The 24,144-nt window shown below is 39.9% G+C and overlaps 1 protein-coding gene and 1 long non-coding RNA gene across 2 annotated transcripts; both read left to right on the forward strand.

The window, feature by feature from the left end:
- Positions 1-677: 677 nt before the first annotated feature.
- LOC139613091 (uncharacterized) lies at positions 678-2,884 on the forward strand. The gene is made up of 3 exons (XR_011686683.1): positions 678-760; positions 873-980; positions 2,856-2,884. It is a non-coding gene; the product is annotated as an uncharacterized lncRNA (long non-coding RNA).
- Positions 2,885-7,773: 4,889 nt separating this feature from the next.
- On the forward strand, positions 7,774-23,464 carry LOC139613076 (NLR family CARD domain-containing protein 3-like). The gene is made up of 11 exons (XM_071469419.1): positions 7,774-7,861; positions 9,427-9,518; positions 10,088-10,189; positions 10,887-10,994; positions 11,666-11,729; positions 13,296-13,521; positions 14,356-16,159; positions 16,239-16,412; positions 16,762-16,935; positions 17,620-17,666; positions 20,331-23,464. Exons 2-11 carry the CDS (start codon positions 9,442-9,444, stop codon positions 20,861-20,863), a joined length of 3,309 nt encoding a protein of 1,102 aa, XP_071325520.1. The 5' UTR covers positions 7,774-7,861; positions 9,427-9,441; the 3' UTR covers positions 20,864-23,464.
- Positions 23,465-24,144: the final 680 nt, after the last annotated feature.

The following is a 24,144-nucleotide window of genomic DNA, read 5'->3' on the forward strand; positions in this document are numbered from 1 at the left end:
GTCTCCTCAAATAGTGCATCTACAGTGGCAGAAGTACTGCACCTTGGTGGTCATGGTTACAATGATAAACACATAGAGCTAACCACCTGTACTGGTGCTTTCATTACCATGTCTACAATAATATATATGCAGCTAAACTTGTGGACATAACTTGTGTTATGGTTTAGGAAAAGATCATGGTCTGGGTTAAAATTAGTACTTTCTCAAGATTAGAGGAACTTTGTTGTCATGGTTACAATAGTAAAAATGTGTTTAAGGTTGAGGAATGGTCATGGATAAAAGAAACAACATGAACTACTGGTTTCACATGGAAACAGAACAACAGACTCCAGAGTGAAAGTTCTGTGTTTTGTCTTTTTTTAAACTAAGATAAGTTGTTGTTTCTTATCATTGCCTTCTTTTCACCTTTTGGATAATTTTCAAAACTGATAAGGAATTACAATGCAAGGCTTCTTTGTATTTTGTGGTGATGAGCGGAGCCTTAGGTCCTCAGATAAAGATTGTTTGGATGTTCAGAGGTCAAGGCTTTATATTGAAGGTATATACCAAGGTATGATTTTGCCATCATTGCTGCATGAGTTGAGAACAAGTCGTCTTCAAGGCTCAGAAAAGCCTCTTAAGCATCTGTTATCAATAACATTTTCTTTTCTGTCTTTTGTCAATCCTCCATTACTTTCAGGCCTTTACCAAGTGTCCACATGGAGAGTAACAGGTTCATGGATTTCCCTCCTGTTTTCAGACAGCAAGATTCATCCTCAAAGTAAGTTTACAGAACCTTTTTTTGGCCAGAGGTTTAAAATCATAGCCTCCTTTTCCATCTGTTGTTCTGATTTGTCACAATCTTTCTTTAGTCAATCCTCCATTTCTTTCAGGCCTGAGCAGGAAAGAGCAGATTCTCCATCACCAAGCTGTGTGTCCATGAAGAGCAAGAGATCCATGGATTTCCCTCCTGTTTTCAGACAGAAAGATTCATCTTCAAAGTAAGTCAACAGAACTTTCTTTAGTTCAAATTCTCTGCAAAGGGGAATAACTACAGTATGTTATATAAAATATTCTAATGTTACTGAACTTTTTATTGAAATCTTACTGGCCAGAGTTTTAACATCACAGCCTCATTTTCCATCTGTTGTTTTGATTTGTTACAATCTTTCTTATGTGTGATGCACCTGGTTGATTTTTTTCTTTTTATTCATCTTCTGTAAGGTTCTCACTATACAGCAGCTTCTTTAATTATTTTTAATCCCTCATTTCTGTCAGTCTTAACCATGAGTGTCTTGACACATCATCACAAAGTACAGTGTGGTAAGACACCAGCAACATTAAACATCAGCATTTTTACCTCATGGTCACTGTCCGTGTGCTGGAGTACAAAGGCAAAACAAAAACTCACCACTGTCCTAATACTTTTTGGCTGCAGTGTAATTGTGAACTCACTGTAAGACTTTCAAGAGCTTTCACTTAGTGATGACACAAAAATACAAAGTCCTCATTACTAAATCTGTTCAATAAGGCAAAGTGCAAAAAGATCAAGTAAAGAATTACACTGAAAGTGCACAGTAAGTGCTGGTTAGGCGTGTTAGGGTGTTAGAGGTGTTAGAAGAGCTGGTGTTCCTGTAAGAGATGAGACTTCAAGAGATTCTTTAGGATAGTGAAGGAAACCCCTGCTCTGATAGCATTTGGTAGTTTGTTCCACGATCAGGGAACCACAGATGAGAAGAGTCACTGCGATTGCCTTGTGTGCAGAGATGACAATGCCATAACATTCCTTGAAGAAATGCAGTGGCTAAGAGGGAATAGTATGATTTAGTTCAAGTAAATGGGTGCAGACCCAGAAGTCACTTCAAAGGCAGCAATAGTGAGGATTTGTAGGGATCTGTAATGGTTTAATTCTGCATCAAGGGAGGCCCACTAGAAGGGCATTGCAATAGTTGAGATGAGAGACTGAGGTGAGAACCATGCCCTGTACTAAGAGTTGTACAGTACGGTACTGAGACAGATAAAGCCTGATTTTTCTTAAGTTGTTGTGTTCTTAAGTGTCATTACTGGGAGGCCAGACAGAGAAGGATGGCTGGTCATCAAACATGACACACAGGCCATATTAATGTGATATTGTGATGGAGAGATTGATTGGCCAGAATGACTAAGAGGTCAGTCTTACGGTTGTTTAGTTGAAGGTAGCATTCCTTCATCCATGTTGATATGTATGAGAGGCAAGCTGAGACCTGCGCTGAGACCATGGAGTCATCTGGCGGCAATGACAGGTATAACTGGGTGTCGTCTGCATAGCAGTGACATGAGAAGCCATGCAATTGGATTATTGGACCCAAGGAGGTTGCGTATATTGCAAAGAGAAGGACACCCAGTACCAATCCTTGGGACACCCCTGTAGCAAGAGGATTGGAAAAGGACATTTGCACATTTAGAAGCGCCCAGTAAGATAGGATTCAAACCAAGAAAGTACTTTGCCCTAGATGCCCATATTGGAGATTGCAGGATGCGTGGTTCACCATGTCAGAGGCTGCTGATAGGTCCAGGAAAATAAGAATTTAGGACTAAGCTGAAGCTCTAGCTCTAGTAAAGGCTTCTGTCACAGACACCAGAACTGTTTCAGTGGAGTGGTCACTCTTAAAGCCAGACTGATTGGATCAAAGAGGGTGTGAGAGGAAATCTGACCTCAACATCTCATCTCTTGTCAAACCTTTGGTTTTGTCCAAGTTGCAGGAGAGGGCAGTTTTCCTTAAAAGGCTATGTGTTTAAGAGGAGTGACTGATGTATGGATCTACTTACATTGTTAAGGAAGTGACCTATAGTAACAGTCCAGTCGTCATCACTAATGGATCATGTTTTTTCCACAGCGCTCACCAGGAGATGTCAGAGGTTTCCACTGGTGGTCAAACACACTTGGACTCCATATTTCTGGTGTGTAACTGTACAGACACACATTTAAATAATAACTACAGCATCAGAACAGCTTTCTGCCCCATAAAGGACCTGATGCTGGTCATCATGTGACCTACCGCCCTCTGGTGCAGCAGGGTGGGGTCTCTGCGGGCTGTCGTGGGCTGGACCGGAGCTGCAGCGGAGAGGACGCAGCTTCATGTGGAGGATTGATGCTGAGGATGATCCTGGATCTCTGACCGGTGATTAGCTGCAGCTAAAGTGAGCCAGCGAAGCTGCTCTCTCAGCTTCCGCTGTACTGAGATCAGCTCTGAAGGTGCACCGTGCGCATGCGCAGACGTGTGGAAACTAAACCTGCAGATGAAGCTTTAAGAGGCAGCGCAGCAAGAAAACGAGCAGATTTATCATCTGTGTGAGATCTGCAGTAAGTTTTAGACTAAATATTGTTACAGGAGTAAAACGGCTCCTTTCAGGAATACATTAGTGTTGGAGAGAGAGGGAGAGAGAGCGGGAGAGAGAGAGAGAGAGAGGTTCACTCATTAGTTAATAGCAGTGTGAATGTAGCAGTGTAATTTTTGTGCACTTTTGGCTGAAATAGTTGCTGCTCGGCTTGTTTGCCTCTTTAAAACAGACACTGCACCAAGGTCACATTTTTACATTTTCCCTCATTTCATAATTAATTCCGATGTTTGATGTGAATATTAACTGAAGCTCCTGACCTGTATCTGCACAGTTTTATGCACTGCACTGCTATCACGTGATTGGCCGATTGGATGACTGCATGAATAAGCAGGTGTACAGTTGTTCACTTTCTTATTTTGAAAAAACGTTATGAACACAAACCATAATAACAATAATAATATCCATAATATGATAATAATGATAACAAGGATATAATAATAATTATAATTATAATTATATGACATGGTGATAGCTGCAGAATGTAATATATTCACATATTTGTACACACAAGATTTATGTATAGTCAATATACAAACATATTCATTCTTTGTCTTTTTTTTGTTATAATCTCTGACTCTAAAATAATAAATAATAAAAAAGCAATATCTTGTTTTTATTGTTGAAATTGTGGCTCACAAATTTCTCTTGCAGTGTCAGTATGCCAAGCGCTGAGTCAACACTCGACAGGGATTACTTTCGTAGAGGTTACTTGTCCTCAAACAAACTTAAATTCAACATAAATCAAATGGCCACTGGTGCACCATGGGTATGTGGTTTACACAGGCAAAAGAATCACTTCATTGTGTTTTCCTCATTGATTTATTTATCCATGAGCGAGCAAACAAAGGAACATGTCTCCTTCTGCCTCTCCTGCTCTGGTAAAAAAAACCATGGCCCACCCAGGTGCATGCTGGTCCTAAACCATTCTACCTACCTAAATACCCTCATGTGCCCATGATGTGACCCATATACACAAAAAACTACTTAACCGAACATAACATAACATAACAGTAACTAACAAATACAGGAACTCTCCCCTTGATTCTTCATGATTCATCACAGTAAGATGTCCTGATAGAAGCTGAGTCCAGTGATAGTTCTCTGTGAGGGAAACACACCTGCTGATCCTCATCTGCATTTGCTCTGCACAGAATTCTGGCAGGTTCAGAACCTTCCTAATGGGGCCTGATTGTTTTAAAAAGCAACTCTTAACATGCAGATTTGATTTATCAATGTATCATAAATCATACAGTGGTTTCAAGTGTTGTAAACATTGTTCATTTTCTGATCAAAATTTCTCAACTTTTCTCATTTCCCTGTCCCAATGAATCATCAGGAAGGACCTAAACAAAAGACATTTTTTGTTTCCCATGGTTACATACACTAAAATGTTGTCATATGTATATATTATTTCACTTTTTTCCTTAGAAATCCCTGTTGTGCAATCATACATTGTTTAAACTCAGAATACTGGGAGATCACAGAGTTTCCAATAACCCTAAATACTGCATATCTCAGAGGGTCTTTGTGTCATTTATGCCCTGTCAGTCCTAACCACACTGGCCTGCTTCAGGTTTCCACCGCCCCGATAGCTGCAACACAGTAAGAAATCCCAGCAGACACTGACTCTGACACAGATTTTAACAGATCTGTCTTTAAGACTTTAAAGTATACTTCCTGACCAGGCACCAGAGGGATCCCTTTGATAAGCATCAGTCTTTCTGGGGCATTGAAAATATGAAAAGTAAAACCCACATTAGCCACACAGCGAAACTGTATTCTTCAGACATTTAAGTTTCTCATTAAAATGATCAATACTATATATAGAGGCGTACCAGCTGTGGCAGAAGAAATACTCAGATCTTTAAGTAAAAGTTGTAATACTATAGTGTAGAAATACTCTGTTAAAAGTATTGCACTTAAAAGTTTAGTCAACAGTACAAAAGTAAAAATAGTTATTGTGCAGAATGACATGAAGGATAAAGCTTATATCATATTAATGGATTGCAATTATTAGTCTAGCATAGTTTATTATATCAGTTCCTGGGCAGGTTGACACAAACACTTAATCTAATGCAATTAAGATCCAAACAGCAATACTAAATCATAAATCATACATGTTTAAATAAATAATCATACATTTAGAAACATGCCAACTTTGTTTTTAGTCTGTAATTCTTTGTTTTCACTGAAGAAACATTCTAATATGATATCTATCAATCTAATTTGTGAATGTGACCAAACATACTGATTTTTAATTAACAGGTTATTTGGCCTGTTTTAAACAAACAACTGCAAGTAAATATCTGGATTCAGTTACTGGACCTTGTGGTAGCTTGTTTGTACAGAGCTCCGCCAAAATACTATTATTTTTAGGGGTAAAAGTGTGTTTTAGTTGCTGTACATGTCGTCTCTAACGAGCAGCAAGTTTAATTTATTTTATTTCGTTTTGTTTCAGTGTAACAAACAAGGTGACTTCAACACTGACACTTCATCAGCATCCTTTGGTGCCAACTAGTGATGTGCGATACCACTGATTTCCTTTCCGACCTGATACCAAGTGATACCGAGGCTGGTATCACCGATATCCATATGATACCGGGACAAAAGCTGAATATGTTCAGAGGAGGGAAATAATAAGTAGGCTATAACCATTTCAAATAAGACATCAGACAACTCTTTATTTTTGAATAATAAAGAAAAATACATCCAGTTCACCATTTAGCACTTTCAAATTATCAGAAGAAGATGTCCCACAGACCAAGACACTTAAAAGTTGCATGTTAATTGACACTTCAGCATCTGAATCATCTTCCTTGAAAACACTTAATAACTGGTAACCATGCTCTCCTGTTAGTATCATTAGCACAGCTGAGTGTCTGGGCATCTTGCATAAAGGCTAACCCAAGGCTAATTCTTGATATGTGGTAGTTAGAGCTAATATATGAATAAAATATCACCAGAATTTCTAACACCTAAAAGAGCACATTCTGTTAGTCAATTAACCACAAGTCATGTTAAATGTTTTATATTTGCATTAAAAATCCTCCCAAACACCACAAACACAGCCCAGAGGTCAGGGTCAGTGGCTCTCAGGTGATACTGTGTCATGTGATCACCTCTCAGGTGTCTGACGGTGTTTGTGGTGATGTCACAGCAGCTCCCAGTCTTCACACACATCAAACTGCTTCATCGCTCTCAGAAATGAAGAAGTTCCACATGTGACTCCGTTTGTGCTCAGTCAGCATCAGTGTCAACACTTTGTTCAGTGGCTCATTTGTTTAAAGAGCCGCAGTTCATATGACTATGACCGGCGGAAGGAGAAGTAGTTCCTATCAGCCAGGTATTCTTCTTTAGACTAAATCCCAGTGACAGTGTTGTTACCTTCCACTGTGTCCCTGTCGACGATAAAGACACATTTACCCCAAATTACTGAGTTAAAGTATCGATCGTTTAATGGTTTAACAGAAACGTTTGGAGTCGGAAGAATCAATATTTCAGTGTGGATCCGTGCACACTGATCCTGACTGAACTCGGGTGGGATCCACCGCAGGACGCTCAGCAGCTCAGGGAAACTGTCCAACAGGGAACAGCGTGAAATCAGCAGGAAGAAGGTCAAATCTGAAACAAACTGGTCGTAAACTCACACAGAGGAATAAAGGCTGGGCAGTGAGAAAGGGCACAGACGGAATAGAAGGAAGTTCAATGCAATTCAATTCAAAAAACTTTATTTGTCACCAGGGGGCACCTAGAGTAAATACACACACATACACAAAAATACACAAACTGTCCACGACATCAGTGCAAAACACAACCTGTGATATTATACTGAGAGGGACAATAACAGTGTACATGGGATTTAATGGGAAATGATGATGCAGCAGAAATGACACTTTTATCCTTTGTTAAGTTTTGTCTCTTTAAGTTTCGCTTCACAGTCTGACGTGTCCACAGCCTGATATTTCTGTAACTGTCAGCCTGCAGGAAGCTGAAGTTGGTGGTGGTGTTGGTTAAAGTACAATCCAAAGTGTAACTGCAAAAAAAAAAAAAAATGGAGTCACAGTCCCACACTTATAATCACCCTTTCAGTTGTTTGGGTGAACTTATAGCAATCTGTTTTTAAATGCAACCTTCAGGTGACTCAGGTGACTGTTCATTAAGTCAAATAATATCTGATGACAGTATTTACTTGGTTTGCTCAGGTGATCACAGGTAAACACATTACAAGAAATAGGCTGAACCAATGAAAAAAGGAAGAATATAGGCATATTTGACTTGTTCACAGTCTGTTTTGTGAGAGGTTTGCAGATAAATTGTATTCACAATTACCCCCATTGTCTCCAGGTTTACACCCAGTGCTGAACAGGTCAAACAGGATTTGCAGGTTGGCTAAAAATCATTTACCAGCCAGATCTTATCTATCTTTATGAAGCTGTTTATAGTTTCACTTTGACAGTTGTTCTGCCCACACTGACGCAGGTCACTCTGAAGCGACAAGAAGGTAATATATCAAAAATCTTATGGCATTTTATACTTAAATACAAGAATCTCTTGATCTATTTAATGTGACTGTTTTCTGTTCCATGTCACTGAGCATATAAAACCTTTTACTGGACGAGTCAGTAGGCCGTAACCATGCAGCTAGGCTGCACAGTTTCTGTCAGATCTAAGACACAAACTGAGAAAACTGCTGCAGAAGTCAGTGTTCCTCTAATGGCTTTCTGAACTGATAAGTGCTTTATAAGAATACGTTTTTAGGATATACCTGATAAAGTGTCGTTGGAGAGACTGTGACATTTGTGCATTGTTGAAATAATGATTAATAGTCCTTCATTCATCAGTGATCTGGGATTAATTACATGACATCTGCACAGAAAACTAGGAAAAGTTATAGTTGTAGGTTTTATGGCTGGCAAAATGGGACAAACTTAAGCAGTGTCGATGTCAATAGCATTACATAGTGTGGTATGAAAGTAAATAACTCGAGAGTGGCAACAGCACTAGGATCAATTATAGAATAGGTGAGAAATACTATAAGAAACAGAAAAGACTAGAAGACACTGAGCGTGAGAGGCAGGAATGAAGTGTATGCTTGATAAATGCAGTCGTGGTGCAGGTGAGAATTGTGATGAATCCTGTGGTAGGAGTCGCAGCAGTAGAGGAGGAAGACTTCCCAGTGCAGCTCCACCTACAGAGGTGTTCTATATTACCTGGAACTTTCCAGTCACATTTTCCTGTTGTTGTGAATGTGAATATAAAGTGACACCATTTGCAAGTTGTTTTGAGTAATAAATCCAGTAATAGCGTTGGCTTTTTGCATTGTTTTTCAGTGGAAAAAGTGTAAACAATGAATTGTAAGACAACTAAGCTCTGTAAAAGAAGAAGGAAACTATACTTGCACTTTATATTTTGGGTTACTACATTCAGGGGTGGAGGAAATTAATTACATTTACAGTCGTTACTGTAATATATGTGTACTTGTACTTTTTGGAGTATTTTAAAAAATCAGTAACTTTTCTTGCTTCACCTTGCTACGTTTAAAATGTAAAAATTAAGCTGGGTAAAAACAACAGTCACACGATGACATTATGATTAACTGTGACAGAACGCGACAAAAGAAAAGAGAAAATCAGCAGAAGTTGTTGTTCTGTAGTGTTGTAGATTTGATTTTAAATGTATAAAACTTTCATTTTTGTCCAGCACTCTACACTCGTAATGACAAAGTGAAACATGTTTTTTATAAATGTTTATTAAAAATCAAAAATTGAAATCACTCTACAGAAGAAGTCAGACTGTTTGCCTCCCTACTGTGGTCAGGTGCATCCTCTTTGTTTTAATTATCCATCAAGTGTATAAAGAGCTTTATTCCACTTGTGTCAAGTTGAATTCATTGGACACTGGACAGTGGATGAGGGAGCATCCTTGAGTAAGTCCAGTTATCTTGCATTAGTGTGTGAATGGAATTCACGCTGTTATTTTCAGAAACCTTTGTTATTTCTCTCAAGGGATTTTTATTGATGGGATTGATGACAATTATCACAGCATATTTGGTTTGTTTGTGTGAAGGTTTAAAAATCTACCATGAGTCAGTCTGAGGATAAAGGTGGAGGAGGGGAGGGAGACACCACTGCGCCTGAGGAACAGACCGAACCTCAGAGGTAAGATGAGAACAGTCATGATTCAGAAACGTCTGTGTTGAAGCCCTGAAGAGACTTTTGCAGATATTTCTGTTTTGCTTTTGGATTCAGCGTTTAGCTTCTAAACAAATATTATGTATGTAAGTATTATATATGTATTATGTATTATGTTATGTAATATTATAACTATGTACCACTATATTTGATATTAGTTTTATTACCACGTGGCCTAAACAAAGGCAGCTACACCGAATCACAGACTCAAAGATGGCTGCTGGGGCCACATGCCATGTGGGGTAGAGGGAGAGTGTGTTTCTTTGCTTGAGGCTAATTCATGTAGGCTAAAGGGTTCCAGGTTAGAAGGAGGGTTCGCCACATGAAAGGCCCAGTACTGGATGTACTAAACAAGAACTAGTGTGGACTGAGAGCCAACATTATTGTAATATGAGGTGTGTGTCGTCATTGCTACATGAGTTGACAACACGTCCCCTTCAAGCCCCAGAGAGATGGAATCAGTGCAGATTTTTTAAAAGCATCTTAAACATTTGTTTGCACTTCATTTTCTTTTGTCAATTCTCCATTTCTTTCAGGCCTGAGCAGGAAAGAGCTCCTTCACCAGGCTGTGAGTCCAGGGTCGGTGGCAGGTCTATAGATGCGCCTATTGTTTTCAGACAGCAAGGTTTAATCTCACAGTAAGTCAACAGAACTTCTTTCAGCACAAATTTTCTGGGAAAGGGAATAAATACAGTTTATATAATACAGTTTATAAAACTGTTCTAATATTACTGAACGGTGTCTTTAAATCTGTCTGCCCATAGTTTATAATTAAAGCCTTCTTTTCCATCCGTTAATCTGATTTGTTTTATTTTTTAAGTTTCTTTGTTTCTTTTTATTCATCTTCCTCCTGTACAGTATTTCATAGATTTCAGACACTGTAGTCTGGTTTCCATCCAAATATATCGCAAATTTTAATCAAAATTTCAGAAAATCAGTGTGGAGAAAATGCTAATTTTTATGCATTTGTCATTAAAAGACGACCAGTCAAATCTCAAACAAAGCAAAACCATGTGTATTAAAACCGCTGGGTGGAAACACACCTTATCAGGCCGAGGTCTCCTGCCATAAATGGATCGGTGGCTAAATGGACATGCGGCCCAACACCAGCTGGGCTCCAGCTCGTCCATATTTCTGCAGCATCACTTTTAAACAAAGAGAGATTTCCTCTCTTCATTGCTTCCTTTCACTTTCAGGATAGTTTTCAAAATATTACTTGACTGAGAAGGAATTACAATGAAAGGTCCCTTTGTATTTTGATGTTGATGAGCAGAGCCTCAAGTCCACAGACCAGGAATGACTGGATGTCTTTTTCCGAATCTCCATTTCTTTCAGGCCAGAGCAGGAAGGAGCAAATTCTCCTTCACCAGGCTGTGAGTCCACGGTCAGTAACAGGTCCATTGATGCGCGTATTGTTTTCAGAGAGCAGGATTCATCTTCAAAGTAAGTTAACAGAACTTTTTTTTTTTTTAGCACAAATTCTCTGTGAAAGGGAAAGTATATTATATTATACTCTAACATTACTGAACTGTTTATATAAATCTGTCTGGCTGTAGTTTATCATCACAGACTCATTTTTCATTTAATTGTCGTTCTGATTTATCACAATCTGTCTTAAATGTGATGCACCTGGTAACTTTATTTCTAGTTAAAGTTTCTTTTTATTCATCTTTCTTCATAGAAGTACCTCACAGATCACAGACACTTTAAGGCCTGGTTCTTACTGTATCCTCTTCCTTTATTTTTAATCCCTCATTTCTGTCTTAATCATGAGTGTCTTAACACATCATCACAAAGTACAGTGTGGTCAGACACCCTCAACACTCAGGTCGCTGTCTCTGTGCTGGAGTAAAAAGCCAAAATAAAAACTTTTTAAAATCTTAAATTTATATTGCAGCTGATTCCGGTCAGAGTCATTGAGCTCCACACAGGCTGGGCTGACCAGAACATCCGCAGCCCTGTACTGTTGACCTTTTATAAGTCCCTCATTCTGTTTTGATACGAGATTGATATCAATATTTGCATCTCACTCTCTTCTCTGCTATCATAGGTAAGTCAGTTACACATAGAATCAGTCCAGTCATCATCACTAATGGCTCATGTTTTCTCCACAGAGTTCACCAGAAGATGTCAGAGGTTTCCACTGGTTTTCAAACACACCTGGACTCCAAATTACTGGTGTGTAACTGTTCAAGTACACCTTCAAATAATACAAAGCAACAGCCACAGATAAAAGAAATACTCCAACATTTTAAAAATATGCTCTCTTTAGGTGAGCAACGTTAAATTCATCTTTGCTGTTTCCGTCAGCACTTCCTGTGTTTGTGCTAAGCTAGGCTAAACGCTTTCCAATTAGAGGAACACCAATAAAATTGAGATAGATATTCATCTTCTAAACCTGGGTTTATGCAGAGAAGCCAGTGTAAAGGATTTACAATGCTTTTCTATGAGGATTACATTAAGTATTTCACTCATTGCACTCCTGGATTTTAATGATAATTATATCAATGTCATCACTTACCTCTCCTCCTCCCCCAACGTTCTGGCATCAGTTGTGTATTTGCTCCTATGGTGGCAGGTCTGAATAACAAACCTAAACAAAGTGGCCTATTTTTTGGGGGCTAGCATATTTTTCTGACATAATATCCCAAAACAATCACAACCCTGGAGTCTTATTTAGTGTAATTAGTTCTGTCCTCAATGGTCCATACAGTACAGATCTTGCACCTGAAGAAACTAAGTTTTTATATTATTCCCCATTGTTGGTCATTTTATTATTTTAATTATTAACAGCTGGTATTTTCTGGTATTTTCCCACCTGTTTTATACATATAATCATTCAACCCTTGCTGAAAAAAAAATCTATTCTATCCCCTATTACTTGTTAACTACAGACCAATTTCTATACCATTTATATCTAAGGTGCTTGAGAATTTTATTTCAATTCAACTAATATCCTTTATGAATAGTGTACTATACCCTTGTCTCTGATCCTGTTTGTGATATTCATGGACAGGATCTATGTGAGAAGTGTGTCCGGTTTGGGAACCTAAGAATTGGAAGAGGAAGAGGATGCCGAGCTGGAAGGCAGACCTCTCAGTTTACCAGTCGATCTTTGAGAGATGAGAGTGTGTTGACCTGAAGCTCAGAGGGAGATTGAAGTAGAGTAGAGCTGCTGCTCCTTCAAGTCGAAAGGGGCCAATTCAGGTGGTTTGGGTATATGATTAGGATGCCCCCTGGGCACCTTCCTTTAGAGGTTCTCCTGGCATGTTGAACTGGGAGAAGACCCTGGGGTAGACCCAGAACTTGTTAGAGGAGTTTCCCTTATCCCATCTGGCCTGGGAACGCCTTGGGATCCCCCAGGAGGAGCTGGAAAATGTTGCTGGAGGCAGGGACATCCAGAATACCCTACTTATAAGTGGAAGAAAATGAATGGCAGGAATAGTAATGATATCTTTTAATTTTTTCTTACTGTGGATGGAGCTCTGCTGGTTATTCCTAGGTCTCTGCTAGTGATTAAGGGTGACTAGGTCTTTTCTGGTCTCCAAACTGTGGCACAGTCTACCTACTGAGATCAGACTGGCAGCTGGTCTTGTGAAGATGCAATCCCCGTATTACCCCCCTGTGTTATATGGAGTATATTGACTAATGGCAAAATACATTTCAGTAAGACAGAAAGCTGATTAGAGCTGATTGTGTGTTTTATATTAATATTGATAAGTTTATCAATATTTTTTATTCCAGCTTCTTCGGAAGAACATTTTTGCTTTTGTGGAGAATGAACTTGAGAAGTACCAGAGACTTCTGTGTCCAGAATACCCACAATACTTAGAGAGCCAAGGTGAGGACAAAGGGTTGGATGATGGTAAGGAGGAAGTGCAGAGGAGCAAAAGAGAGGATTTTCTGAATCTCACACTTCAGTTCCTGAGGGGAATGAACGAGGAGGAGCTGGCTGACTGTCTGCAGAACAGTAAGTAGCTTTAATAGATGAAGTAGAAAAAACAAGACTTGGTCAAAATGGCCAAATGGCTTACTGTCAAATCCTGATTTTTATAATCATGACATCTGACAATCACCAAATACATGAATGAAAGACAAAGTGTTTTGTGTGTTTAGTTATTCCTCTGGCTCTTTTAGTAACAATGATGCATGTAATGAATGTAGTTTATTTGCCGTGATGGAGACAAGGCTCAGTGTATCGGAAACGCTCCTTCACTTCCCTGTGGTTCCCAAGTAGCTGGGATACCAGCGCAGCTCAGTAGACAGCCTGAAACAAGAGGTGTTAAGTTGGCAACACTGCAGCTGTAAATGCCTCTGTAAGAGAACCTGTTTGCATCAGAAAAAACCAACCTGCTGTCGCAGTCCAGCAAAAATTTTTAGAATGGTAGATTTGCACTGAGAAGTCTGGTGTGTATATATGCTTTGCAACACCTGCATTAGATCTATAAACTATTTTTGGCTGCATGCACTGTCCAAAGCTGCTTGTCCAGCTAATAAATAGAATGGAGATGAAGGTGGGGTTACATTAGAAGCACAATTGGATAAGAAACACTTTAATAGGCATAAATCTCCCAATTTAGTCATTGTTAGCAGTTTTATCTTGCCTCAAATCTTTCTGTATTTTTGATGATTCATCTTGAACTCTTAAGTAACTAAACTTATCCAATCAAATTTGGAACAACTAGGTTACCCCTTTTTTCTGTCCCCAGTTGGTCAAAATTGATTATTGTAGCTTTAGTGTAAAGACATTTCGGTACACCTATACATTGTAATCTCATACACTGTTTATCATTTTTCCATATAGGAACACGAGTTGCAGTCTGTCACCGTAAACTCAAATCTAACATGAAGGAGAAGTTTCAGTGTGTGTTTGAAGGAATCGCTAAAGCAGGAAACCCAACCCTTCTGAATCAGATCTACACAGAGCTCTACATCACAGAGGGAGGGGCTGGAGAGGTCAATGAAGAACATGAGGTCAGACAGATAGAAAGAGCGTCCAAGAAACCAGCCAGGCCAGAACCAACAATCCAATGTAAAGACATCTTTAAAGCCTCACCTGGAAGAGACGAACCAATCAGAACAGTGATGACAAAGGGAGTGGCTGGCATTGGGAAAACAATCTTAACGCAGAAGTTCATTCTGGACTGGGCTGGAGACAAAGCCAACCAGGACATTCAGTTCATGTTTCCATTTTCTTTCAGAGAGCTGAATGTGCTGAGAGAGAAAAAGTTCAGCTTGGTGGAACTTGTTCATCACTTCTTCACTGAAACCGAAGAAGCAGGAATCTGCAGGTTTGATCAGTTCCAGGTTGTGTTCATCTTGGACGGTCTGGATGAGTGTCGACCTCCTCTGGACTTCCACAACACTGAGATCCTGACTGATGTCACAGAGTCCACCTCAGTGCACGTGCTGCTGACAAACCTCATCAGGGGGAAACTGCTTCCCTCTGCTCGCCTCTGGATAACCACACGATCTGCAGCAGCCAATCAGATCCCTCCTGAGTGTGTTGACGTGGTGACAGAGGTCAGAGGGTTTGATGACCTACAGAAGGAGGAGTACTTCAGGAAGAGGGTCAGAGATGCGGAGCAGGCCGGCACAATCGTCTCCCACATCAAGACGTCTCGAAGCCTCCACATCATGTGCCACATCCCAGTCTTCTGCTGGATCACTGCTACAGTTCTGGAGGATGTGTTGAAGACCAGAGACGGAGGACAGCTGCCCAAGACCCTGACTGAGATGTACATCCACTTCCTGTTGGTTCAGACCAAACTAAAGAAGATTAAGTATGATGGACAAGCTGAGACAGATCCACCCTGGAGTCCAGGGACCAGGAAGATGATTGAGTCTCTGGGAAAACTGGCTTTTGAGCAGCTGCAGAAAGGAAACCTGATCTTCTATGAATCAGACCTGACAGAGTGTGGCATCGATATCACAGCAGCCTCAGTGTACTCAGGAGTGTTCACACAGGTCTTTCAAGTGGAGAGTGGCCTGTACCAGGACAAGGTGTTCTGCTTCGTCCATCTGAGTGTTCAGGAGTTTCTGGCTGCTCTTCATATCCACATGACCTTCATCAACTCTGGAGTCAATCTGATGTCAGATGAACAACCAACATTCCTGTGGACTAAACTGTTTGGAGACAAATCAGAACTCACACAACTCCACCAGAGAGCTGTGGACAAGGCCTTACAGAGTCCAAATGGACACCTGGACCTGTTCCTTCGCTTCCTCCTGGGTCTCTCACTGCAGACCAATCAGACTCTCTTGAAAGGTCTGCTGACAGAGACAGTAAACAGCTCACAGAAGAATCAGGAAACAGTCCAGTACATCAAGAGGAAGCTTAGTGAGAATCTGTCTGTGGAGAGAAGCCTCAACCTGTTCCACTGTCTGAATGAACTCAGGGACTCATCTCTAGTGGAGGACATCCAACAGTACCTGAGATCAGGACGTCTCTCCACAGATGAACTGTCTCCTGCTCAGTGGTCAGCTCTGGTCTTCATCTTACTGTCATCAGAGAAAGAATTGGACGTGTTTGACCTGAAGAAATATTCAGCTACAGACGAGGCTCTTCTGAGGCTGCTGCCAGTGGTCAAAGCCTCCACCAAAGCTCAGTAGGTTAAAAATAACTACATCAATTAACCGTCTTAAAAATAACAAAAAAATCTGACACTTTCTTTTTTGCTTCTTCAGGCTGAGTTGTTGTAACCTCTCAGAAAAAAGCTGTGAAGCTCTGGCCTTGGTTCTGAGCTCCCAGTCCTCCAGTCTGAGAGATCTGGACCTGAGTAACAACGACCTGCAGGATTCAGGAGTGAAGCTGCTCTGTGAAGGACTACAGAGCCCACACTGTCCACTGGAAACTCTCGGGTCAGGATCATCAGTTTCATCTTCATTTAAATGGTCATCAGTCAACTGATCAGTCAATAGATGAGCATTTAAATCCATGCCTCAGAGAGGATCAATGTGGGAAAGTGTAATGGATAAAATGCCCACTTGTACATTAACTTTTGTTTATCAGCTGTGTTGGTAAACTGCTGCACTCAAACAACAGAAGTATTGAGCATAGTACTCACAGTGAACATGGGTTGGACAATGTTATGTTTAAGGACAATAAGTTGTTCTACTGGTTCTTAGGAACTTCATGACATTGAAACAAGCAATACATCCTTGTCAAAATAACTAAAGTATAAGTGTGTGTGTGTCTGTGTGTGTGTAGACTGTCAGGTTGTCTCATCACAAAGAAAGGCTGTGCTTCCCTGGCCTCAGCTCTGAGATCAAACCCCTCTCATCTCAGAGAACTGGACTTGAGCTACAATCGTCCGGGGGACTCAGGAGTGAGTCTTCTCTCTGCTGGACTGAAGGATCCAAACTGGAGATTAGAGACACTCAAGTATGGACACACATGTTTCGTGGGTTAAATTCAGGGGAATCGAATTAAATTGAAGAGGGTCACGTATAAGTCGATGTATCAGAATGTTAATATATTTTACGTATGGCTTTCCATGACACTAGCAACATAACAGAAACACGAGCCTTTGATTTTACTATGTTATCAAACAGCTAATAACATGTTGGTAATGTTAGATAAACCTTGATCCAAATTGCCAGGTCTGACTTTGCTACCTTAGCTAAATTAGCTTGAAAATACAGATAATTATCTCCACCTGGCTTCTCTTCTGATACCCCACTTAATGCTACAGTAAAAGAGGGATATCAGAGGTTCGCTGTGGCAAAACACTATGGAAAACCCACCCGGCAAGTTGTTGGGATTGGTCCCTTAGGTATGTTTTTTTATTAGACTGTCATTGGTACGCTGCAGTTCCAAGGTCGAAATAATCTGCCAAGGTGTTGACTGATTATTTTTCATGATATGTCCTGAATCATATAAAAATACCATATGGACATATCAACAAGGTCAAAACCTGATTTTCATTGGAGGGGTCTTTAACGGTTTTCATAGGGGCTAATTTTAAAGTAAAGGTTCAGCTTGAAACTGTTCACAATGATATTTGGGGATTTTCTTGATCAACCAGAATATTAAAGTTGTTGAGTGCTGATCTTTGTTTTGAACCAGGTTGGACCATGGTGGAGCACAGTCAATGATATCTGGTCTGAGGAAGTGTAAGTGTGTTTCTCTTTCTAAATAGTGAAAGTGAAGAAGTACACAATTTGTGACTGACAAAATATTCAGGCCTGGGGAGGCCAACCATGCACCATGGAGAGCCAGCAGTCTGCAGGTTTTCATTTGATTCTTTTAGATTTCACTGATGATTTCCCCCCCTTTCCTTTTCTTGATCTCTTTCAACCTTAATGAAGTCTGCAGCCTTCCAACACACAAAGCTGGTTGTTGTGCCTAAGTCTGATACAAAACACCATGATGGGCAACCTCTGTTGTGCATTAATGCCACTCCAGATACACCAATTACAGTAAATGGGGGCCCTCTCAACAATGTCAAGGAGTTTACCTACCTTGGACAGCCTAAAAGAAGAAAAGAGCCTCAATACAAAGGTCTGATTGTAAAACAGTGCTGAGTGTAAAACCAGTGTTGTATGGCTGAGAGTGCTGTTGAGTGATAACAGGTGACATGAAATAGATCCAAGCCTTCCACAATGGATGTCTCAGGATCCCACTGTGTACTCTGGCCTGAGAAGATCTCAAATGAACAACTATAGAAGAGAACCAAGTGCAATGGTGTGGTGCTGAAGATCAAACATCACTGAATTTAATGGCTAGGGCTTGTCTTGTGAATGGTCCCGGATTGAATCCTTAAGGTTTGCACGCAGGTTGAATCCATCAGGGAGAACAAAGAGAGGAAGCCTTCTGTCCCACCAGGGATGAAGATGATTAAAAGGTCTGGTCCAACCCACTCACAAAGCTGGCAGCCAGTTGGATCTTGTCCACTCTTGACTCTGTTCCATTGCCAACCGTATGTCATCTTACTGCCACTTCATGTTTCTGATCATTACTTTGTGATCAATTCTGTCACAAAGTCAATTTTTTTTTTGTATTTTTACAAGTACTACCTTAAACTTCTTTTTTAAAATCTTCCACCGTCATTCCCCCTCTGAAGATAACAAAAACCCTGGCCCCCTCAGCTGTCTAAAGCTACAGTTCATACCTGTACCCCTCCTTCCTTTTTTTTGAGATCGTTCAACAAGCCATTTGTCACCAAGTCTCTGCTTGAGACCAACCTCCTAGACCTCCACTAGTCTGGATTGAAGGCAGGCCATCCTGTCCAGACAGCCCTCCTTGCCGTATCAGAGGCACTGCATACTGTAAGGAGTGAGTGAACCCCTCTCTTCTGTTGTCATACTCTTGGCCTACTTCATTCATGACGGTGAACCACCAGATCCTCCTTCACTCTTCAAGAGTTTGGTGTATCAGGCTCTACACTCTGCCTTATAGAATTACTCCTAACAATTGACATGGATCACATGAATTATAAGGGGTTCCACAAGGCTTAGGTCTGGGTCACTCCTTTCTACAAGGAACTTTTGTCCAGTTATATAATCAGATGGACTCTTCTACCCTTCAGCTACTCTTGTCATTGCCCCTTTCTGACACAGAACTGGGTGGATGCATCGCTGCTTGCTGAGAAGAATCTAAAGAGGATATCAAGACACTTAAATCTCAGACTAGACGAGAATAAGGTTGTGTTCTTTGAAGGGAAGGGATGAAGGCACCAACTTCTGTCAATGACAGACAATGCTTAATAACATTGTATTATTGTAATAATATTGATCCCAACTTGGACAGTGAGGAACCTGGTTGTGATTTGTCTTTCTTAGCAAAAAATTAGAATTTCTCTCGTACAACATCAGGAGGATTCAGTCCTGTCTAAATGAGGAGGTTGCCCAAGAAGATCTCACGTAAGATTACTGTAGCTCGTATTTGGTGAAGCCCATTTGTCTGCCAACAGACCTCTGCAACTAGTCCAACCTGCCGCTGCTGCCACTGGCTCCGCGTTGCAGCTCACATCTAGTTCAAGACTATGGTTGTAAAGTCCAGGACAGTGGACTGATTGCTGTCTCCGACTTCCAAGTCAAACACCACATTCCACTGTGAACATTGTGGTCCTCTACCTTTGGACGATTGGCCACCCTGTCACTTCATTGACCATGTGGTCTCTCATCTTGTTGAAGGCTCTAATCTGTCCTGGTCCTACAGTGGTGGAATGAACAAGCTACTGAAGTCAGGAACAGCAGAGTAACTTTCCTCCTTCCACCATGGTCTGAAAAGTATCTTTTCAGATGATGCCCCATACCAGTGTTTTCTTTCCTGTGAGTCTGTCCTCAGGCACAATGATACTTTGATCTAAATGCTATGACAATGCTAAGTTGCTCATATTTAGCATGTGTAATATTTACTATTTAAGCATCTCAGTTTTATATGTTAGCATGCAGTTATTTACAAATTAGCACTAAACTGAAAATACAGATGAGGCCTACAGTTGGTCAGAGACTCACTGCTACAAAGAGAGAGCGTGTGAGAGTCAGTGATTATAGATACACTGATTATCAAGTAACCTGATCACACCTGCCTTTGATTACAAGATTACAAATGAGAGGTATGGTTCCATGGTTTAAAATGAATGTATGAATGTACTTTACCTAAAAAATATTTATCCACAGCTAATATAAGTGAATAATTATGGTTTTAGAACCAATTTCAGAACAAGGAAATAAAACAATATAATTTCTAATTCAAGTAAATTCAGTAAATTAATAAGTATTAAAATCTTATTTGTGAGATAAGAAACAGCTGATATATTTTCTCTCCATCAGATGCCCGTGAACTCACGCTGGACCCAAACACAGTAAACAGAAAACTCATTCTGTCGGAACACAACAGAAAAGTGACAATGGGGAGAGAGAAGCAGCCATATCCTGACGATCCAGACAGATTTGACTACTGGAAACAGTTGCTGTGTAGCGAAGCTTTGACTGGTCGCTCTTACTGGGAGGTCGAGTGGGAAGGACAGGTTTACATAGCAGTGACATACAAAGGAATCAGAAGAAGAGGAGAGGGTGACGACTCCTGTCTTGGCAGGAATGATCAGTCCTGGAGTCTGGGCTGCTCTGATGAAAGTTATTCTGTCCTGGACAGCAACAGAGAAGTGACCCTCTCTAGACCCCAGTCCCAGTCCAGGAGAGTTGGGGTGTACCTGGACCAGCCTGCTGGGACGCTGTCTTTCTACTCTGTCTCTTCTGACAAACTGACCCACATCCACACTTACCACACCACATTCACTGAGCCGGTCTACCCTGCTTTCAGGATTAGAACGGAACCATTTGACTCCTCAGTGCATTTGTGGTAGATCCAGCGAAGCTAATTTTCCATTTTCATCTTTTGATCTTTTTTTCTTGGTTGTATTTCTGCCGCCATTAAAAAAAGCCTAATTTCTTGTTATAACAAGAAACTTTTTCTTCTTCAATTTTGGCACCAACATTCATTAGGACTCAAGGATAAGATGAAAATGATGATGATGAGATTTTGGTGGTCAAAGGTCAATATCATGATGACCTCACAAAAATGGTTTTGGCCTTGTGAACGCAATATCTTAGTAACATCTTGAGGGAATTTCCTCGAATGTGGTTCAAACATTCAGTTGGACTCAAGGATGAACTGATTAGATTTTGGTGGTCAAAGGACGAGGTCATTGTGACCACACAAAACATTTTTTAGCCATAACTCTAGACCTCACACAGCAATTACAATGAAATATTGTACCTTTGTACTGGAAGGCATTATCATCTCTCTGACATTTATAGCCTTTTACCTCAAGAATAACCATTATCCTAAAGTGGTGGCCAGTATATGGCCAGTGTGAGCATGTCTGAAATGGTTAAACAGAGCCACCTTGAGGCACAATCATGCCACAGGTAAAACACTGAGATCTCACTTTTACGCATTCTGATGTTTGATGTGAACATTAAATGCAGTTCCTGACCTGTAGCTACAGGATTTTATACATTACACTGTCGGCACATGATTGGCTGACTGGATAATGGCATTATTCATGATTTTAAAGTTATTTTTTGGGCAGTTTTTGCCTTCAACGGGATAGGGATGGTGAGAGAGTGACAGGAAAGTTCGGGGGAGAGGAGATGACATGCAGCAAAGGGGCCGGGCTGGATTTGAACCCAGGCCACTGAGGCACGGACTCATCTTAAGTGTTGTACGCTTGAGCAGGTCCCCAGATAACACATTATTCTGACATTACATTACATTGCAATGAAATCAGAGAACTTCTTCCTTCTTTGGTTTAACTGAGTCTGAGCTTGTAATAAAAACTACTGTTACAAGAGACCATGTGGCTTTTTAAAAGCCCCCATTATGGTCACGTGATTTGATCAGATTTTTGTAGCCAGAGAAAGAGAAATGTTAATATGTATGAAAAGCTGAATGATTATTGCAGCTGAGTTTTTTTTTTTTTCTGAAAATACAAACACAAAAGAAGCATTTTGCATCAGACAAAAAAAAAAAACAATAAACCTGTCACATGAAACACTAGATGTTTGTAACAGTAATTGGTAAAAGTTTTTATAATAGAATATTTATTAAGCAAAGTATAAAGAATATTTCATTTGTATTTTGACTGTTTCATTATGAGCTGTCACATAATTTGTCCATGTATGCGATACCAAGGACAGGCCAGCAGATGTCGCCATTTTAACTGCATGTAATGTTGAAAATACTGGACCTTTTCTGTTGCCTTTAAACTAGTTCAGCCTTGAAAAGGCTTTTTTTCTGCCACTAGTTGAATATTGAAATATTACTCACTTATTATCCAAATCCAATCCAAATATTTTTTTATTATTATGATTTAAAAAATTATTCTTAACCATTTTAGTCCAGCTTTTATCCGACTCTGCTGTATTATTATCAAACTATGTTTTTATATATATATTAAATATATATTTCATTGTCAGCATTTGTATTTGATATGTATTTTTGTTGGCTTATCAATCTTCTGTGCTGCACTTAAGCAGGTAAAAACTGATTGGATTGGATTTTGAAAACCCTTCATGTTATACCTTTCATAAAACACGATATAATATTTTTTATATAAAACAAGTTGGGGTTTTGCTGCATATGTGACAGGATGACCTTGAATAATCCTCTGTCAATGATTGTTATGAACACTGATATTGTTTTTTATTTTTAAAAGAATATAGATACTGTTTGAAATCATAGTGAAATCATGAAGTGTCTTGATCCACTTGCCAAACAAAATGCTGATATTAAAATACAAAATCCCAGATGAATTTAGATAACATTTTTTAATGTATTATTTGCATAACATCTCTACACAGCGACCTTTATTTCTTTTTAGTAATGAGAATTTACTGTTTTGTGCTTGATATCTTTATGTTGTAGGTTCACAATCCGGACAAATTCACAGCATTTACAGCAATGCTACCTGAAGGAGAATTTTGTTGATAATATAAATCAAATCATTTAAACTCACCTTCTTGAAAGAGAAGCTGGAAAATTGGCAGCAGCATGGTAAACTCAGCAGATGGGCCTTGAGATGATCTGAGATAAAAAAGCAAATATTCTGAACAATCTGAACATGAAAAGTTTAAAATATGTGGTGAGACCCTTCCTGTCTCTGCCTCTGTCTCCTGCCAGACTCCATTTGCCCGTCAGATGTCCTCGGACTTGTCCTCCCTGTCTCAGCCACCTGACTCAGGGGAATAATCCACGCTTCCCTTCGGCAAAACACAACATGTGATAAACTGTTATTTAATCAAATATCAGTGTAGCAGTGACAACAGATCAGACACTTTACAAGACAACGTCCCATAATTTTGTTATGTTGTTTGTTATGTTTGAAATGAAAAACATTTACATCAAAAACAATAAAAATGAACAAATAAAAACAACAGTCTGCTGTTTACTGTCTTAATGTTCATTGAGTCTGTGGAATGAAGTCATCATGTTGCTCGGTGTGTCACTAACAGATCAGTCTGAAACTGCTCCGGTTCTGAACTGTTCAGATCCAGGACCTGAAAATCTCTCCCTCGTTGCTGAACTGTGGCAGCGGTTTCCAGTCTGTGTAAAGTTACCATCACATTCATCTTCCATTCAAAAAAAGATGTAGTGGTATCCTGGTCAGTATTTTGCCAGGACATTTTGTGAATTTAAACAACCTGCAGAGGAGTTTACATTCTAGTATTAGAGCTCAGATTCTCAAATTTGACAGTTTTAGTCCAAAGTTTGTTGTTTGTTTGCAGGAGGGTAAAATCTGCAGAACATTTTGTAGCTGAATTAATAAACTAAAGAAAAATTCAAAGTCTTTTTTGGGGCCAGTCAGACGTTTCATGGTGGTTTCAAAGTTTCACTGGGGGAGTTTTGATTTGATATCCTCAGTATTTCTAAAAACCCAGTAACAGCTCCACAACTGCACCAAATTATAACGGCTGTGACTAACAGACAACAACATCCATCAACAGCACATCAACAGTGTGGATCAAAAACAGAATGATATGAGATACACCTCTGACCTGGAGTCTGCTTTGTGTTTGGACTGTCGCTGTCCAGTCAGATTCAGGTGTAGAGACATTGTCCAACTCTATACATCTAACTGTAGTT

This window comes from Trachinotus anak, unplaced genomic scaffold, assembly GCF_046630095.1.
Source record: "Trachinotus anak isolate AG129_WGS33_773 ecotype Australia unplaced genomic scaffold, CSIRO_AGI_Tana_v1 ptg000032l, whole genome shotgun sequence".
NCBI classification, from domain to species: domain Eukaryota; kingdom Metazoa; phylum Chordata; class Actinopteri; order Carangiformes; family Carangidae; genus Trachinotus; species Trachinotus anak.

Coding starts and splice junctions, on each gene's coding strand:
- LOC139613076 (XM_071469419.1), top strand. CDS start 9,442: ATGAGTCAGTCTGAGGATAAAGGTGGAGGAGGGGAGGGAGACACCACT. Junction 16,160..16,238: donor AAAGCCTCCACCAAAGCTCA/GTAGGTTAAAAA, acceptor TTGCTTCTTCAG/GCTGAGTTGTTGTAACCTCT. Junction 16,413..16,761: donor TGTCCACTGGAAACTCTCGG/GTCAGGATCATC, acceptor GTGTGTGTGTAG/ACTGTCAGGTTGTCTCATCA.